Source organism: Brachycentrus maculatus, unplaced genomic scaffold (genome assembly GCF_059751285.1).
Source record: "Brachycentrus maculatus isolate JH-2025_06_01 unplaced genomic scaffold, ASM5975128v1 h1tg000003l, whole genome shotgun sequence".
NCBI lineage: Eukaryota > Metazoa > Arthropoda > Insecta > Trichoptera > Brachycentridae > Brachycentrus > Brachycentrus maculatus.
The window spans coordinates 893,221-914,898 of NW_028280758.1; the positions used below are offsets into that span (position 1 = coordinate 893,221).

The window sequence follows — 21,678 nt, forward strand, 5'->3', positions numbered from 1 at the left end:
GCTAAATTCGTTTCATGAACAAAAGCAATTAATTTTTACGATAATAGAGGTGCAGTTTAAAAGCACTTCAGTCATGATAAGCTGTAGCTGTATATGTATATATTATACTTATGTACCCACCCGATACATTAACCCAAAGGAAATCATAAATGGGGCTCGATTGCAGTTTTCATAATAGATATCAGCTGTTCCAGTTTGAAGAAGCGCATGCGCATCAATATTGATTTCAATTTTCGGGATACAATTTTCCTAATCTTTTCGATTTGAATATAAGCTTCTCCGTCTCGATTGATTCTCTTTTCATCTAGCATTTCGGATGCGAACAAACATATGAACAGTGTTGCTTCGCTACTTTAGCATAAAGTCTGAACTTCTAAAACTAGGTCAAATTGGTAGAATACATAATATTTATTATAGATACAATATAGATAGGTGTGCATTTGGGCGGCAAACGGATCGAGCGCCATCTTAAAAATTCAGCAGTATATCTTTATCCTTGTTCGTCTTATTTAAATGAAAACGTATGAAAGCGACAAAGGATTTTACACACAACAAAATTGATGAAAAGAGATGGAGCATATTTTGTAGCGCGTCTTCTCTTTCTGCATCGAGAATCGTGTTTAGCGCGGGAATTACGAAGTATTTGAATGTATACCGAGCTTGCGTTCTATAATATTCCTCTATTACGTAACGCTATTTTGTGCTCGGGTTCATTCGTTCATTAGATCGCCGCACGCGGAGCTAGCGCCACTCGCCGCCCGGGAAAGTGTCCAAAGGGAAAACAAAAAATAAACAGTACAAAGTACGCAGAGCGCTTTGTCTCATTATCTGTCGAGCGCACTTTGAACTAATAAAAAAACCGCAACCTGCGTTCATTTGTTTTTCTCGAATATATTTGATAAAGCGACTCTTTTCCGGAAAATTTAAACGTTTTTCGAGTACTTCAAGAAAAGGAGGATTCTGAGCACTGACACAACACATCGAGATCGATTCGGAGGCTGACAGCTGAAATAAGTAAGTACCTACTCGCATTATTTTTTACAATTTTATTTTTATTTTTAAATAAATATACTTTTCTGCATACAACTACACATGTAATGTATTATTTTATTTTGATTGGTCGATTCTATAAATTTATACAATATTTTATGTAATACTCTTATAATTCATCGTTCACTTTGTGTAATACCACTACTTCACAGCTACCGGTTTCGGAATAACCATTCCATCATCAGGTCAACTACAGACTTGGCCTGATGATGGAATGGTTATTCCGTAACCGGTAGTCGTGAAGTAGAGTTTTTAAGTGGTATTACACAAAGTAAACCATGAATGATAAGAAGAGTGGTGTATTACCATACCACAAAGTTAACAATGCTTTTAAAATAAACAAAAGTTATAATAATATTTATATATTTTTTTGGAAATTAATTAATATCTACTAAATAAAGTTATAAAAATTATTGAGATATTGATTTTAAAAATTACTACGTTTTTTATAAGCTTCTACGAATGTTGAATTTTTTTTTTCAAAAAAGCTTTATAAATATATTTAATTTTTTTTTTTTAGTATTTGGACACACTAAAAATGTTGTAAGCTTTATAAACCTTAGTGGAAATATTTTCTAATCGTAAAAACAACTCGTTTTTTTCATGTTTCATATTACCAAGTAAAAAGATTGGAAATTTATTTACTTAGGTAATAATTTTTAAATACCTACGAGTCCATAAAATCAAAAATAATTTTTAACAATTCATATAGCGCCATTTTCCTATAATACTACCTCAAGCGCGATTCATCATGCAATCATTTCCTACACAAAAAACTTAAATGGTAAAGGGATAGTAAAAAAAATCACACCCTAAATGATTGTTCTTTAAGGCTCAATATACGATAAATTGCAACTTGATTTTCTTTAAACCCGAGTAGCATTTGACTAATTGAATTTTTGCTTAAAATATGTTATGTACCATTTTTGTTTTGAAAAAAATAGTTTTTCTTCATAATAAATATATGGTTTTGAAAAGAAAAAAGTTATAGGAAATCAAGGAGTTAAAAAAAACGATTATTTTTTTTCAATACATATCCTAAAAAAACCTCAAATTCCAATATATAATATATTCTAAAAAAATATATTGCGCTCGAAAACACGTCCGGCCTCTAGAGAAGCCGTTCACGTTCTGAATTTGAACGTTTGAGATATCAGCCTTAAGTTCTATTTTAAAATGCAGGATACAATAACTTAAAATAATTACGAGGAAAAGCGTAATACTTTATACAAATTGTCTATAATTATTATTATATCATTTATTGATTCTTTGATTTGAACATTTTTAGCAGTAGAGAATTATATACAAATGTTAACTAAACTAAAGCAATAATTAAATGTATAATGCTAATTATTATAATCTGATTTCTCAAAATGTCATTTTTGGGGAACCGAGTTAATATGGGAAGGCACTTGTGACCGCGTTGGTACGTGCCAGATTTCAGAATGATTTCGGGTAGAAATACCTTTCCAGGTTGACATTTTGTTTTGAAGCGCGTTCAGCTGAATACTAATGACCGTTTACCGACTTATTTGTGTCCTTTGTACGTTTTGTGACTTTATTTTGCCAGTACACGACTTATCTTCTAGCCCGGCATTCGTCTAGCTTTAATGGGTCATTTACCCGAACCCGGCGTTGAATACTATTACCATATATACCTATAGCTGTTTTTATTTAGATGTAAAAGGTATATTGTTTTCGGGAAATTCTGAACGGTTTTTTTACTAACATTTTTGACATCTCAATACAGATGAAGAAGAATATAGAAGTCTGGAAGAAGAATGCAGAATATGGAAACCAGTCTATGACACGTAGTAAGCCCTGTAAATGGAGAGACTTCCATATTCTTTTTTATCCATGTTGAGATATCAAAAATGTAAAATAACTCATAAATGGAGAAACCCAGATATGTGAACAAGTATTTGGATACACTTAAAATGCTGTGGTTATAGTAAAGAAATCTTATTTTGATTTGTTTCATATTCGCTATATTAAAAAATATATATTTATTTACATGTGAATGTATAAGGATTTAGAGCATATTCTGTTTATATATTGTAAAAATGATTATGAATGTGTTTAGTGAATAAAAAGTGAATGAGATTTCGCGACCATAAAATCCCACTTTGAAACGAAAAATATGAATGAAAAAGCAAATAAAACAGACTAATAAATATAGATTAACGAAGGGAAGACATTTCTTTATAACAAGGCCTTTAATTTTCTTTAAAAAATATCGGACGATGGGAAAAAATGAGAGATTAAAAAAAAAGATAGAAAAAAACAGCTGAATAATAGAGGGTTAGATTGATCCCTAGAAACAAAACACTATTGTACCCATGTACAATACAATACAATAGATACAGTGGATTCAATATTTTACATCAATCAAGATTTGTTAATTTTATTTATTGATTTTAGTTATTTTACAATTTATTTGTGTTATTCTTCCTGTCATATTTTCTCAATAGGATAGATCTTTATGCCGTATTGCCTCATCAATTGTTGTCAACTGCATACCTTCCTTCGCACGTTCATATATGATATATTAAAGCATAAAAGGGGAAATTACGAAAATTTTCTTCCCAAGTATACGAAATTGTCTGAATTTTAATTAAAAGACCTAAATTGAATTATGCATTGACCTAAATTTTTACGGGTCATGGAGCGTTTCGGGAATACCTCTTCCGTTTTAAGATTGGACAAAACACTATTTGTGAATATGATGAGACGTCATCACAAGATGTAATGACGAAGAATAATGAATTTTGCATACATCTACAATAATATCAATTTCAGAAAAAAAAAAATGGTTTTGAATATTTTCTAACCTTTTTAATTATTATTATTGTATTACTAAAGTACCCTAAGAGGTTTGTGTTTAAAAATAGGAATAAAATTGAAGCAAAGTGAGGGTCAAACCTCTGTGCCTAGGGTCCGCGATATCACATTTTAAATATTTCATTTAAAAAAAATTAACATATCTTACAACATTTTGAGTGTTGTAAGATATGTTGTAAGATATATACAAAAAAAAAAAAAATAATAATAATATATCTTAATTCATTTTCTTACAACACCGTTTTTGTATTGAAACTAAAGGTTTTCTTCGAAATAAACTTGTGGTTTTGAAAAGAAAAGAGTTATAATAATTCGAGTCTTTTAAATAATCGGTTTATGTTATTAGTCTTAAAATATTTATATAATATGTAGTATTTCATGCATTTTCTCAGGTTAAGGTACATTTTAAATTATTTGTTAAAAAAATTAAGTCTGTTAAAAAAAAAACAAAGCTATAGCAGGTAGGTACTAATAACTGCCTCAGAAATCTACCTATCTCGTATTGTACCTGTATATTGTAATAAAGAACATAATTTTATCAACATAATGTAACTTCTCAATGCGTAGGATGTAGAGATCTGTAATTACGAGGATTATGATCTCACCAATGAACAGTGATTCCATCATGAAAATTATCAACTTTACAGTCATATTTATTATTTGTGCCGAGATATATTCAAATTTACAATATTTTTAACAATTGATAAATTATATTGTTAAAGAAAAACCTACTAGACCAGTTTATACATCCATCCATTTCATATATAATATAAGTTTCCTCTGAAAATTAAAAAATAAATAATCCTAATAATTAACAAAACATTATGAATATAATTACTACTGAATACATTACTTAATATTTTATATTTTATTTAGAATAATTTCTATTTACTTTTAATTCTTAGCAATTTAGTCACTTATACTTTCATTGTGAATTTAGCTAGTTTCTTTCGATACAGATGTAAAAAAAAGTTTTAAATGACAGTTTTCCAGAATAATTGATAATAGGGTATCCCACTATTTTTTATCCTGGCATTTCGTAAGTAAATATATATTAAAATAGAAAAAAAATACTAGTATTTGTACTTAGGTATTTTGATTTGTTGATCAGTAAGAGACATACGGTATTCGAAGTTTTATTTCGCATTTTGACACAGCTATACGAGTATTTTTTAAATACGCGTCTAATATTTTTTTACGTAGAATCAATAAAGAGTCAAAGACACCTGAAAAGGTTTATTTTTACTTATTTTTTTTTACAAAAATATTAATAATATTAGTATATAACCACTCACCGAGATTTTTATGTCTACCGGTTTCGAGACGTACCCGTCTCTTTGTCAGGACAATCACTACCACAGCATGCAAACAGTACCACCCTTCACCACCATAGCACCATTTACACACTCAAAACTACACAAAATGTTTAAAAAAGGTGAATACACAAAACTACACAAAAGTTTTATTTTTGTTCATATTATTACGTATACTGAACTTAAAAGCACAATTCTTGCATGTATTAAGTATTTGGGACAGAAACTCTAAGAATTCTACATTGACAATAATTTTTGGAAATTTGCATTCTACCATATGGTAAAATGCAAGAACATATAAAGTAATGTCAGCGTCATCACGTATACTTATTTATAGAGGCCTTTAACGTTCCTCTTCCAGATTCATACATAGTGTGTGCTTGCTCTTACTGCGGTGTTCGGCAGTATTGTTATCGTGGTGTCATCATGACGTCATCTTGGTCTCTTCGGACCACTAATACTGGGTAATAATCATACTTAAAAAATGCTATTTGAATTTCTTACACTATTAGAGTACCTGGATCATGGAAACATACCTCCCTTGGAATCGGTATTGATATTTCATTCAATATCGTATTGTGAATAAAATATCAATTATCTCTCGATATTCAATACCTCATTGAGTTATTCAACTAACGCTTCCAAATGATTTTTGAAGTGTTGTTTACAAATGAAATACTTTTCTGCTTATGCACCTACGATAAAATTAAAACCGATTTCACTCGTCGGTGGGTTTTAGCTGTCAATTATGATTATTGCAACTAAAAACCCACGCCAAGTATTTTTTAGAACACTCCAATGACCCAAGTAACAGATTATAATTATGAAACGTACGTACATAATTGAGAAGTTCGAAGTGCTTTTTTTATTAATATACACACTCTAAACTATTGACTATAATTGTAAAACATATTTTTTCTAAAAATATGCCTGCATTATGAAAATGGAAAACAAGAATCGATCAATCATCCGAGCCTTCAAGTATTCGCTTTTGTAGAATTTTCAAATCACGAAAAAATATTTTTTTCGGCTTTATATTGTAGTATAAATATCCATACGAGTGCTTTTTGTAATATCATTAATCATTTCTTATTTGACAAATTTTATTATTATGGAAGTATGTCATGGCTCGTGGCTTACACAATCCGATGATTTCGTGTATTTTTAAAAATGTTATCGTAAACCATAATGAAAGATGAGTCTGCGATATTTTGTCAAAATCCTTGTACACAAATACCTACACGATTTTCCCATAAGGAATTTTATCAAGATTTTTATTCATATCTCAAGAGAGACGGAGACGTTATTGAAATAATAATGTAAAAGTCTGCATGTTTTTAGGGCTTATGACGTATCATTGGCTAGCTATAAGTGATTAGTGAAAAAAAACACATACTTGTTATTTTATTCAATATTATGTACTACTGATTTTTTACTGATTCTTTCAAAAGACATTCTTGAAGGAAAAATGCATTTTTCATTTTGTAGTATATTAGTTACAGGAACAGAATGCTGCACGAAGAACATTAGTTTGGTATTTCAGTAAGATTCTCTCGATGGCATTACGATTTACAACTTTTTTGTATTTCAAAGCGTCTAGACTGTTAAAGTTCTTTGATTTTTTCTCGAGGAAATGAATCTCGGTTTATTTTCATGTCTTTCAAGCGACACTCAAACTAAAATATCAATTCACGGACTTTAGTGTTACATTTTCTAACGGATATTCTGAAATAGTTCATGAGGAAGTGTGATGTCTTATTTATTTGTTCAGATTCCTGATGTAAAGCGAAATGGTGTTCCTGATCGTTTTTTTACAAAATTAACTTAAAATTATAATGTCGATCGGTTTCGAAACAAAGAGCTTCTTTCTGAAGACTAATTAATACTGAAAACTAACTATTTTATTTATTGTTTCGGCATTAACTTTGTGGTAAGACATGTTACAATGATTAAAGAAAACACTTGTTTTTTACCACTTGAGTTTTATTATAGACATAATATTGTCTATAATAAAACTCAAGTGGTAAAAAACAAGTGTTTTCTTTAATCATTGAAAACTAACTACATTATTTTACAATGAAAAATAATACTCATTTGAAATAGCTTTTTGATTTTTTGTTGTATCGTTTCGACTTTTTTCTCGTTTAAGTGAACATTCCGTTACGAGTTGAATAACTTTTAATGCTTTCAATTTCCTCAGCAAAAATAATCCGATTGCTCAATCACTTACTTGTATCCCTTCCGCATGTCGTTCCCTTGTTATTTTATAATTTTGTGTGCAAATAATGGTTATTAAAAGAAATTACGTGTATTCTTAATACAATAATACAATAATGGCTGTCCGCTCTCATAAATGCTTAGCATATTTTACAGTCGTGCTGGAAGTTCCAGGATCGATTCCCAAGGGGTTAAAATAAAGATACATCTTTTTACAAGTGTTAAGTAAATATACAAGTCTTTTTAGTCTGTGACATTTATTTAATATAACATATAGTGGTATCTGAAATGCAGGACTCATCACCTCGTCCTTTTGTGATTTACGACCAAAATAACACTGCTTCAATACGGTGCTGTACCCTATGCACCATTGGGTTAGAATAAGGTTTAGAATAAGGATAAGAAGAATATATAGGTAATAGATTATATTTAGACTCTTTTTTACTTTATTGTTTTTATCAAAATATTTTACACATTATTTTCAAAATAAAAATATTTTAACATTTTAATTTGACGTTTACAGTAATGCATATTCGATTAAAAATAAACGTATGCAAAAATATACATTCACAATATCAATAATAACTGTTATTTATTTGAGTGAACCATTTTTTATTGTTATTTATTTGCTTTTTATTACTGCAATTATCTATGGAGAATGTGGGTTACATAAAATATTAATTTTTTATGAATTAGAGAATGCAGTAGTTACCTCAGTCATGTAATAGAAAATTGCAATGGCACTGTACTCAATATGTATGTGAATTTTACTGCATTATATAAGCATAGTCTATAAACTTAATCCAACAGTTTTTGCATACGATTTGCATATATTATTCATTGTGTTCCATATACGTTTCATTGGCTACCCAAGAGAATTTTTTATTATTTTTTATTATGTAGCTTATAATTTGACCAGTTATTTTTATTCACAACATTTTTAACAAAAATAATCATACGTAGAATGGTGAATTTCGCACGTGTGTAAAGTGATTACTTAACCAGCCTATGACAGGTCATAAGCCCTGTAAATACTTAAAGTTCCATATTCTTCTTCATCTATGTTAAGATGTCAAAAATGTAATTATTATGTGTTAGTACAATACAATACGATATACATATGTATGTTTAGTGATTTGATGATAAATTTATTTTGCTTTCTATGAAATGGAAAATCATAAAGTCAGTGCTTCATTTATAAAGGCCTAGATCTCAAGCGTTCAACAAAGAATGCGGTTGGCCGCGCTCAGGGCAGGACGTGTCTTCACGCTCAATTTTTTTAAAGAATGTACATGAATTTGTATTGTTTTTAGAATATATATATATATATATATATATATATATATATATATATATATATATATATATATATATATATATATATATATATATATATATATATATATATATATATATATATACAGGAAAGTATTTTTTATATATATATTTTTAACTCCTTACTTTCCAATAACTTCTTTTTTTTATCAAAACCATATACCTAACTATTTCGAATAAAAACTGATTTTTTAATAAAAAAATTGTGTTTTAAGAAAAATGGTAAATTACGTAAAATGTTACGTGGGTTAAGAGAAAATTAAGTTGCGACTGAACGAATACTGGACCTTAATGAAATTCCATATTTTTCTTCATATATGTCAAAAATCTATTTATTTTGCATTAGTATAATATAATGTATAGTGATTTCATATCAAATTTATTTAACAAGCTATGAAATGGTAAAAAGTCAGTGCTTTATGCATAAATTAGATTTTCTTATATTTGAAAACTTTTATATCACATTATTTGAACTCCGAAAAAAGAAGACTCGTCGTATGAAGAAGGTACAACCTTCTCTCTGTCACTCGCACGCTCGTGTCACCTCATCAGAACTAAAGTAATCTAATCATAACACTTCTTGCAGTCTAGTATTCTATTTGATCAGATTGCCTTTTGTCCCACTAATGGTGCAATGGGACGTTCTAGATTCCCATTTGCTGGTTGTGATGCAACGAGATGTCGGCGCTCTAAACTTATGTCCCACTCGTTGTGGGTACTTCAGCTTTTATTCAGGCTCTGAGAAATATCTCTCTTTGAAGTACTCACGTAACTCAGTTCTGTATATGCAACTCACATTTTTGGTAAAATTATGAAACAAATATTTGCTTAAGAATACACATATAGATTACATTACCTACTTTAATATTACTTTATTAATAAAGTAATATTAAAGTAGGTAATGTTAAATATTAAAATCAAACACTAATTTAAGACTACTATGTGGTAAATTAAAAATAACTTACAAATTAAAAATAAACATTCGTGACAGTAGTTTGATAATGCCCTAAAAGGTTAAACAATTGTAACGATTTTTTTTGGTTAAAAAAAAAAATTCATCTTGGTAGACTCAAATCAGTGCTTGACTTTATCATTTAAAATATAAAATTGTTTTTTACAAATTAAAAGCAAAATCAACAAATAAAACTATTTGTTTATTCGTATAGCAATGAACTGAAATTGTTTTTTCATGTTGATATTTATTTACAAGCACTGCTTGCCCTTCAATTTCAAACAATTTTCCAAAAAAAATGACCAGTAATCACTAGTCTGTTTTTGGTTGGTTGGTTAGTAGGATGATATTGCTTCTTAGCAATAAGCCCGCCAATGTAAATGTATTCTGTGCAAGAAGTTTTGATAAAATCTACTTAAAAAAACTCAATAAGTATTTATGTATTATATACTTGAAGACAAGTATCGTTTATCACATAAATTTTATTTTCAAATAAAAAAATATTACATTGAGTTAATTTGATTTTCGTATTTTATTTTTTAATAATTTAAGTATTTATTACTTAATTTCATACTTAAAGAAAAACTGTTTTCATGGACAAAAAAAAAATATACATCATTTTTTATTATACTTGCCATATTTTAATGATATCATGTAACATTTTTTCAAACCAAGAATCTAAATTTATATAATTTATTGTACAATAATACACATATTTGTACAGAAATATGCTAGACATGTTAAGATAGCTAACAGAAACATGTCACTCGAGTATTATCTTGTTAACCTTAATTACAGTGCTACAGCAAAGGTCTGTTGGTACCTACATAATAATTACAAACTAACATTACAAATCAATAAAAAATCATGGCAGTATTCACAATTTTATTGAAGCTTTTATGATGTCAGATGAATTGTGTCTCAATCGGTAGCGAGGTTTACTTTGTATACAAACTCGTCGGATTTAATCACCACATTGACAAAAATATTCATATTTTGAACACTTACTTCCCAAAACCAATAAAACGTTTTATTTTATCATAAAGCATACAACATGATATATATTATGTACTAATTGGCTGCGGCCGTTATAAAAAGGAGAAAAAAAAACAATTGACAAGTAAACTAAACTACATTCATTTACGTCTCAACATACATGAATGTATTATATAGAATTCTGGGCATATACAGGGATTACGATCTGTCACATGCTGCTTTAAGTCATCACTTTATGCTTTTGTAACATTCATCATTCTACCCATTATTGACAACCACACTACTCAAATTTCGGAACTTCGGTATACTATATATCCTTTTATTAACTTTTTTTTATATTCAAGTTCTTGGCATCATCTATAATTACGTTGAGGAAGTTTTAATTTAGCAGATAGCTTCATAAAATGTATATTAGATTCTTCCATTGTGAATAAATAATAAATGTATTGTTTATATTGTAAAAAATACATACATTTTTAAACACCAAATATAACGTAAAAAATCAAGGATATGACGCAGTTTTTTGCCTGCCTATATATCTTTGAATAGCTTTGAGCTTTGTCTAAAAATAGGTTCGAGAAAAAATCTTACCCTAATCAAGAGTCCTGAAAACTTGAAATAAAATCCAAGTTTTTCTTATTTAAAAATCTCCCGAGAGGATTTTCGTAAAACAGGCCAATTCCTGAAATGTGTGCTCATTATTCATGTCAAAGAATAAAACGTATTATTATACGCGCTCAGATGAATCCAATCAGGTTTTTTGATTCGGGAAATGAGAAATGAGCAAAGTCTTTGAGAAACTTTTATCACTCCAAAGCTTTCGAAAATGACGAAACTACGCTTCATTGTGTACCGAATTCATTCGTATTGAATAAATACTCGAATATTTTGAATCATATATATTATAAATATATGAAGGAAAGGTAATCCCTGCGCTTGAGGTATCAGCCAGGTATTGAATATATATTGAAGTGAAAATTCACATAAATTTATTTTGACCCCCCCAGAAATCGAACCCGGGCCCTCTACAAAGTAGCCAAACGTTCCGAGTTCTGACCACTACACTATGGAGGTGGATTATGAATGCATAAACGGTATTTTGAGAAAAAAACAATTACGTAAAATGTTACTTGGATTTAGACAAAATTATTTTATTTATTGTTTCGGCATTAACTTTGTGGTAAGACATGTTACAATGATTAAAGAAAACACTTGTTTTTTACCACTTGTGTTTTATTATAGACTACATGTTTCAGAAGTTAAACTTCCATCATTCAGGTCTGTATAATAACTAAAATATAAAATATAAAATTGTTCTATAAATAAGGTTCTATTACATAAAATCCTCGATAACTCAAAATCTAAAATTGATTTATTACAAAAAAAGTGGTGTTTATGAAATTTCGTGTGGAGATTGTGATAAAAAATATACTGGCCAAACTGCGAGAAATTTAAAGATTAGAATTAAAGAACATCATAGCGGTCTTGTTAGTAATTATTTTTCGGAATTTGCAAATCACATAATAGATACTAATCACTCATTTCACTCTCATAAATTAAAATTATTACACCTTGTTCCATATAAAGGCCAAATTATGAATTATCTTGAAAATTTAGAAATCCAAAAAAACCTAAATTCTAATGACAATTTATTAAATAATATATTGTTCCAAAATTCTTCACATTTGCTTTCCATTTTTCCTTTGTTTTCAAACTCCGTCCCTTGACTAACCCCTTCCCCTTACTTTCCCCTCTCCTTATTTATAGAACAATTTTATATTTTATATTTTAGTTATTATACAGACCTGAATGATGGAAGTTTAACTTCTGAAACATGTAGTATATAATAAAACTCAAGTGGTAAAAAACAAGTGTTTTCTTTAATCATTAGAGAAAATTAAGTTGCGACTTACCGAAGGCTGGGCCTTAACGAAAAATAATCGATGTCATTCGTATGTTTGTACTAGCCAACAATGAACTAACCATTTTTTGTCCGGAAGTAACTAGTAGATTGAGTAATCAATAGTGTCAAGGACGAAAAATGGCCTTTCAGTTAATTGTTGTCAACCTCAGGGGTCAATTAATATTATTTTATGTGCCAGTGTTACATAACACTAACTTAGGGTATCGGTGCTAGACTTGCGTAAAGCGCGTTACTGATTCAAATAAATTACTGTTAAAGTACCCGTTGATACAAAATACTAGTATGTTGCCGATAGTAATGTTGGTTTAAAATATACCCAAGAAAATATTATACTTCGACGCCTGAGGGTTAAGGGATATCGTAGTCATACAGGAGAAAGTGACTAAGTGCATTTTTTACAAAAACGTGATCATTGACTATTTGATATCTTACTAGCATAATATTGCCCTGAAAATACCTCAAATGATTTTAAACTTTGAAGTATAATATATTGACTTTTTACAAACGACTTACTGATGCATTGATGTTTATTTTCTTGCCAAGCAAAAGTGACTTAAATGGCCCTCCTGAACATTTTACGTTTTGTTAGTTGGTCACTTTCTCCTGTACGACTACGATCTGTTTATTTATAATATCTGTAGAGACATTTGAGAAACTTAGATACATATTTAGGTATTAAAAATATATATAGCGTTTGGCTACTGAGAAGGGATTTTTCACATCTTCACTTCAAACCCTCATCCGCACCCGATGGTGCATAGGGCACTGCATCATATAAACGCAGTGTTATCTCGATTGTTAACACACGAAGGAAAGGTGATCAGCCCTCCACTTCAGGTACCAGTCTAGGGTAATGTTGAATAAATATTATCGTGAAAAAATCATTTTTATTTATTAGAACTCCCACTGGGAATTTAACCCGGGAACTCCAGTACGGTAGCCAAGCATGCTGACTATTACACTACGGAGGCGTATAGTCTAATATTCTCTCTAATATTTATTTAATATTACCCTGGATTGGTAACTGAAGTGATCACCTTCCCTTCGCGTATTTAACGATCCAGAAAGCACTGCTATTCTATTCGATGCCGTACCCTATGCACCATTGGGTGCTGATAAAGGTTAGAAGAAGAGAAAAATCCGACATACTGCAGAATTATTACCAGTATTGTTCGTTTTAATACAAAATTTTAGCGAATGCTTAAATGTCGCTTGATTTCATCTCATATATTTACAATCAAACATGGATTGTGAATTACATTAGTGTAGGCCGATTAATCTTTCGCGTTAGGTGTAAGATTGTAATTATAGCAAAATTATACTTTGAATTTTATTTGGGTCATTTGTATTGCGTTAGGACCAAATAAGTAGAATGATATGTTTCTCGATAGTAAAAAAAGTGACAAAGTTGAAAAAGAAAACCTGAATTAAAATCATTAAGAAACACATAAAAAACTTTCAAATATATATTACACCACCCGTTACACGATTGTGATAATTTTATTTTATACGACATATGAAGCGTTTTACGTTTTTATGAAAAATAATGTTCACACAGTGCCATAAATAACTAAAGTTAGTCGTAGAAATGGCATTCGAAACTTTTGCTATTAATTATAACATAACTGCGTGGTTTAGACATGTCCTCATTAAGCATGGTCGTCTGGCCCTTCGAGTTGGCTCTGGATAGATTTACGAGTATGCGCCTACATACATTACTTTATTGTGGGTGTTGATATCATTTTTCATTTCACTAATCAAACGTACTTGAAGGTTATTCAATTGGCTATACCTCGTTTAAACTACTGTATTTTGTGTAGACATATTGCAAGATAGTACCGCGCAAGATGGACTCCAAGAGTTCTACGATGGACACCGTGGGAGAATAAGAAGTGTCGGAAGACCCCAAAAAAAATGGTCCGATGACATAGTCACTGTGGGGGGTAAAAACTGGTTGCAAGCAGCAACCAACCGGAGGGAATGGTAAGAAGGGGAAAAGGGCTATATCCAGCAGTGGAGATCAGAGGGCTCATGAAGAAGAAAAAGAAGAATTTTGTGCAGATGTTTATACTCTACTCTTTCCCAAAAGAGTAGAGTATATTTTCTATCTGCTCATGTTTAAATTGATACATAATACGGCCACAGAGTATCTAAAAGAGCTGAAAAACATTTTAGACCAATTGGTTGGTAGACGTCTCACGCTTCGATCATCTTCAACAACTGCCATGGGCTAGTAATCTTACCAGCTCTCAACCAGTGCACTAAATTTGGCGAGTGTGCCTTTGCAGGGCCAATGACATGGAATGCTCTACCACCAGCAGTAAAAACAGTGAGAGCGAAGAGACCCTCGCAGAAGAGATGATCTTCGTAAAAAAACGTAGAAAAAAATTGTTTTCTCCTAAATCTTTGCCCCAATTAAATCACAAGAAGCGCCCTGGAGGCAGTATTTTACAAAAATGGCGCTATGGCAATTTTCAAAAACGATTATTATTATTATATTATTAAAATAAACGTACCTACATATTATATGCAATTTTGTTCCTAATTCAATAATATCCCACGTTATACGTATAAAGAAGTAAATATTATCCAATATATAACATCACAACGATTGATAAAGGGATATGCGATATATTATGTTAAAACGATACAGCATCATGAATGTACGTGATTAATCACATCCAACCGATAAAGAATTGAACGATATCCCACATCATAATAATAAAATAATAGATGTCGCTCACTCCTTTCAAGAACGTCATAAATCAAAAATTGTCAATTTTAAGTTGTGCATGTTTTCGGAATGCCCAAAAAATGTACTATATCCCAGTAAAAGAGGCATATTTTTAACTTAATATTTACCCGCTACAGGGCAGAAAGTGTTGTTTATGCATTTTGAAGAAAATGTATTTTTTACATATTTTTTTAAATTTACTAAATATTTTTCAAATGGAGAAAAAATCTTCAGGTTTTACCTAAAAAGATCTGTTGCACAGTAAAAAGTTCAATAAGTGGGTTGATATTTATTTTTAATACATTGTATTATATTTTTAAACTTTAAAAACGTTCTCCTGAAAAATCAAGTATTTTGATTTATGACGTTCTTGAAAGGAGTGAGCGATGTGATAAATGGTTACAATACAATACATTATTCAAAGTTTCAGCGTTTAGGGACTCTTTAGAGCTGCTCAAAACAGGGACAATTACTCTGAATATAGTAGACGTTGGAGGGACCTGAGTTGACACACAAAAAAGAAGAAGATTCAATAAATTGTTTAGTCAAATCAACGTAGAGGTTTTAATGTATCTCCACATACGTAAATCCGTTGTTAAAATTCTTATGATGTATAAAACCAATACGTGGTTAAATTTTAAAATCATATCGAGGTGCATCAGTAGTAGCGTTATACATTGAACCCCCCATTTACACGGTATACGTACCACGCGATACTGCGTGAATATATTAAAATATATATTTTAAAAATACGTTTTAGTAAATACGATAGGTTTTCTACGATATGGTTTCCCTGTATAAAAAATAAATTCAGGATATTAATGAATCGAGGGCAAAAAAATATTCACCTACCCCCCTCACGCATACCTCTCTGCGCATAGTACTGAGTGATAAGTACATGCGAGGGATGTAAGAAATTCCAAATTACTGTTACGCATTGTTAAGGGGGTATTCGCAAATATACAATTCAGTAAGTAACCCACTGCCAGACGTGTCTGAGGGCACATTTTTTTAGAATGTATATTAAAATAAGATTTTTTTAAAATGTATTTTTTTTTTTAACACGTTACCTTTCAATAACTCTTTTTTTTTCAATACCATATATAATATTTATTTCCAAGAAAAACTTGTTTTTTCAGTACAAAAACGATGTTTTAAACAAAAAATCCAATTACGTTAAATGGTGCCTATATATTTAAGTAAGGGGCTATCGAATATCCCACCTTAAATGAATATTGTTTTTTTTGGAACCGTGTATTTTAAAAAAAAAATCGTGTGAAAAGAGAGCTCAGTGTTTATTGCATTGAGTATTGGCTGTAAGTGTAAAAAAGTTAAACAAATACTAAACCTACGATATCGAAGCGAGTCGTTCACCAATGACGTAACGTGTGACATTTAAATTCAACTTCAGTTCGTGACGCTTTTATATAGTAAGGCAAACATAACGCGCGAAAGGTCAAGCGAACCAAGCTGGCACGTAGAAATCACGAAAAATCTACACCAAACTAAATCGGGTTGAGTTCGTATTGTTGGGAGTGATTTGGAAATGCTTCAAAGACCGATTCGTGGATTAATTTATTTAGTTTATTATTATCATACGTATGCTTTCGTAGTGTAATGGTCAGCACGCTCGGCAACCGTACTGGAGGTCCCGGGTTCGATTCCCGGAAGGGGGGTAAAGTAAATATAAGTGATGTTTTCACTCTAATATTTATTCAATATTACCCTGGTGGAGTGATCACACTGTCTTCGTATAAGTAAAGATCAAGATAAGGCTGCGTCAATACGATGCAGTGCCTTATGCACCATTGGGTGCGGATGAGGGTTGGATACATTACCAGTTATTTATTATTCATTGATTTGACATTAACATTATAGAATAACATGACGATTTAGATATATAAATAAAGCACTCATATAAAACTAACTTTTTAGTTTATTTATGTAAATACGACTAGTTTTGAGAACTACAGAAGTTCTCATCAACAGGAAAAAATACAAACAGTTTACAAACAGCTACGGTTCGTATGCCTGTTGAGAACGTTTGTAGTTTTCGAAACTAGCCGTGTTTACATTAATAAACCCAAAAAGTGTTTGTATTTTAATGTTAAAAAAATTAGTAATACTTGTTCTAGAGCAGGAGAAGGAACCAGCAGCTCGGCTGTCCAAATTCAAAACACAGTAAGGCACATTTTTTTGTAGTACGTTTTTTGTGCATTTTTGGACTAAGTTGATTCTACTTAGTCCGTAAATGCAAGAAAAACGTACTACAAAAAATGTCCCTTACTGTGTTTTAAGTTTGGACAGCCGAGCTTTTAAGCTATTCTGATACGGCCTTTCGATTTGAGCCAATTACAAAATAATCTAAATATCTTTACATATAAAAAAAACAACTTCCATACTTCCCAAAAACTCGAAAAGTAGTCGATAGATTGATTTGAAATTTTCACAAACACGGGCATTTTTTAATTCAGATAAACGAATGTGGCTTTTGGAAATGAAAAGGTTCCTCACCTCTATCAAAGAGTATAATATGAGAGGACAAGTATGTGATTCTGATACTATTGTCTCTCCTTCTCTTCTGTTTTATTTGAACAGGAAGATTTTTTTAAAAAGGTGAGTCGTTACAAAAACGAGTATATAAGTCTTTTTAATTCAGAATTTGCTTTGTACACGTACATAATACGTATTATGTTACATTTGAATTGTAACATGCCATATAGAAAATCAAAGAGGATTACAATAAAACAGTGTTTTTTTTCAAACATATAACAATAAATTTCTTCACACTGCTTCTGGTGTGAGCAAATCATTATTGATTTTCCAAATCTGGGGTTGTCCACTTAGGAGTTAGTTATATTGACATCATTAAAAAATGAAGAAGAATATGGAAGTCTGGGTATTTACAGCGCTTACGACCTGTCATAGGCTGGTTTAAGTGATCACTTTATACACGTGTAACCTTCATCATTCTCCCCATGATTAAAAACCAATCTACTCAAATTTCGGAACATATCCTCCATAATGAATATATTCTCAAATTGATTTATTTCTTAAAACACCGTTTTTGTATTGAAAAAAGAATATTTTCTTTGAAAGAAATTTATTGTTTTAAAAAGAAAAGAGTTATCAAAAGTAAAGGAGTAAAAAAAATATAAAAAAATATTTTTTCAATACATATTCGAAAAAACCAAAAAAATACAATTTGTATTCTAAAAAAAATCGGGTGTAAAATGACGTCTGACTCTAGCGCAGTCGGACGCTTAATGAATTCTTTTATTGCAAGTATGGCCTTAAAAATGGATAAATATTACCACAAAGTGACTGCCAATCAGTTAAAGAAATTAAATTGCCTAATTTTTGGATTGTAAAGGGTAAAGGCGCTATATAACATTGTTTTAAAATTTACATTTTTTTTCAGTTTGAATTCCCAAGCCACCACGAAGACCCTCAAGGCCGTCATGACGTCATCCCCCTCCCTGAACAAGGGGGAGAAGCCCAAGAACGGGGAAAAGAAGTCCCCGGCCAAGGGGGACCCGCGGGCCCCGTCGCGCGCCGAGTCGCGCTCGTCCGACGCGCAGCCGACCGAGCTGGAGCCGCGCGCGTCCGAGTTCTTCAGCTGGCTGCGCGTCTTCCGGATGGCGGACCTCATGCTGCGCCAGGGCTGTTAGAGAAACAACCCGAAATCCCGAGAGCGCGTTTGGAGTCGACAATCTAACCTCTCTGATAATCTACGCCTAATCCGAACTGTAGTGTGATGGTCAACACGCTCGGCTACGGTACTGGAGGTCCCGGGTTCGATTCTCATGGGGGATCAAATGTGATTTTTTTTGCTCCAATATTACCCTGGACTGGTACCTGAAGCCGAGGGCTGATCGCCTTTCCTTAATGTGTTACTGATCAAGATAACACTGCGTTTATATGATGCAGTGCCCTATGCACCATCGGGTGGGGATATGGGTTTAATAATTATAATAAAAATCCGACCTTGATCGTTAATTGCGCGAAGGCAAGGTGGTCCTACGCGTCTAGTGCTAAGTGATATTGAACAAACATGAGAGTGAAAATCTCTTTATTTTTAACCTCATGGGAATCGAACCCAGAACCTCCAGCATGGTGGCTAAACGCGCTTACCATTACGCTAAAATTAATTACAAAACTTAAATTACGATCCGATTTTCGATTTCTTTCCACTACGAAAACTTCTATCAAGAAAAAGTATAGGAAAAGTAACATGTCACTAAAACTTTAGTAAATAAAATAAAAGCGTTAGGTTTGTCGACTCCGAATACATAATAATGTATTTTTTTTAATTACAAATATCTTCTATTTATTTTTATTTTTTATAATTCCCACAATTTCATTAATTTCTCGAATGATGTTATATTATTATGAATTATAATAATTATGTTATTTAATATTTCATCAGATTTATTTCTCAGTTATTACTGACTATTATTTTAAGACTTTATAAAGTCATGTTATATAAAAAGTATATTACATGTTATTGTGAAGACACATATTTTCGTGTTCTTTGTATTTGCCACGTTTGCATCACGTCCTTCAAAGTTGTTAAAATATATTTGAAATAAAAGTATCAATAAATTTAAAAACATAAATAAGTGTTCAATCACGTTAATGCACTATTTATTGTTCTCGGAATTTATAAAAATATGCGATTAATAGCGTAAAAAAATAATTAGTCCATTAAATAAAAAAAATTACATCAGTTTAAATTTGTGCCATTCTTACAGACAATTAAATAAGATAATTATAAATAATGTCGAGCAATACCCAAACTAAAATATTACGAAATCCATGTATGTATTATTAAAAATTTTATGTTATTTTTATTAAAATGTTTACAATATCATATAATTAACGGCAATATATTTATTAATTTAAATTATTTTGACAGTATTGTCTTATTGAAATAAATCTTGGATTTATATTAAATATCCTCGAAACTTCCATTGAAAACAGAAATTAAAATAGTATTAGTAATTTTTCAGATTTTATTTGATAGATTCTAAGCAGTAATTACAGGTGATAGTAAAATAATATAGAGTATACAATCTAGACTTTTCTTGTTCTTCAGTCAATTCTAAGTGGAGAATTTCTTCAAAATATGGACAATTTCTAAATGACAACTAGTTAAACGGCATAGAAAACCGTTCATAGACACGAAAAATATTCATTGGCAATGTCGTTTATTATACAATTCAATATTATGTCGTGGATGACATTTTTATTTACCAACAATTCCAAAAATGATAATTCCATAATAGTTGTATCCATTTTAGGGTAATGATAATATCCTATCACAGAAATGCATGATAATAATATTGTTAGGATAGCATAGAGTGTTAGATGTTTGCGTAAATCGTTTGAGTAATTATTTTGTCAATTAAATTTTAGTGTAGGTATACGAATATCAATTATTTAGAAAAAATAGTACGATAAAGTTCAAAAAATCTGCATTTGTTATTCTGCCTTGGGTAGATATTTATTTTACAACATTTTGAGTGTGTCTTACTTGTTCACAAATCTGGATTATGTCCAATTATAGGAGTCATTTTTCATATTATTTTTTGACATCTCATAAAAGATGAAAAAGAATATGGAAGTCTGGGTAGATATTTTTTGTCAGGTCTCACACTAACAATTTGGCCAAAAAATACCAACAATGTGTTTTTGAAATCTTAAATATTTTGAAATAATTGTTGTAACTATTTTTAAACAAACCAAAACAATATTATAATACTATTTAAATTATTTGTCAAATAAGTTAACCGTTCTACCAGATCCTTGAGTTCGTTACAATATAAAAGAATTTTCATTATTTATTACGTTTTACTCAAGTTATTAAAGAAAACTTCGGCTACCACAGAAAGAAAATCACTATGTTTATTTAAATATTACTTTTATGTATAATTTTTCATATCGATTGTTTTTTTATTTATTACAATTTTTAATTTATATTTAAATTATTTTTAAATTAATTGATGACAATTTTTATTTTCACATAAATTTTTTTCTACTTATTAAACAAATTTCTAATAATTTACTATATATATACTGTGGACATGTAGTTATAAGGTTTATGTATACTGTTTGTTGATTAAATATATAGTTGGAACATTGATATGTTGTTTTCTTTGACTTATTATTAAGTTGCCTTTTACCTTTTCCCCTCCGTAGAAATGAGTTCGTAAAGAACAAATTTTGTTAATTGAACTCAAAGACAAAGTAGCAATATACAGTCGAACCTCTCACAATGCATTTAATTCGTTCCAGCATCTTACTTGTTCAGCGA

At 30.5% G+C, this 21,678-nt stretch overlaps 2 protein-coding genes and 1 long non-coding RNA gene across 3 annotated transcripts in view; 2 read left to right on the forward strand and 1 right to left on the reverse strand.

The window, feature by feature from the left end:
- RapGAP1 (Rap GTPase activating protein 1) overlaps positions 1-21,678 on the forward strand; it is a 562,680-nt gene that overhangs the window by 2,545 nt on the left and 538,457 nt on the right. The gene's annotated exons all lie outside the window — the stretch shown is intronic.
- Positions 1-21,678, reverse strand: part of LOC148313992 (uncharacterized) — a 28,003-nt gene that overhangs the window by 2,275 nt on the left and 4,050 nt on the right. The gene's annotated exons all lie outside the window — the stretch shown is intronic.
- On the forward strand, positions 715-20,115 carry LOC148313993 (uncharacterized). Its single transcript, XM_088265392.1, has 2 exons — positions 715-1,014; positions 18,784-20,115. Exon 2 carries the CDS (start codon positions 18,824-18,826, stop codon positions 19,031-19,033), a length of 210 nt encoding a protein of 69 aa, XP_088121518.1. The 5' UTR covers positions 715-1,014; positions 18,784-18,823; the 3' UTR covers positions 19,034-20,115.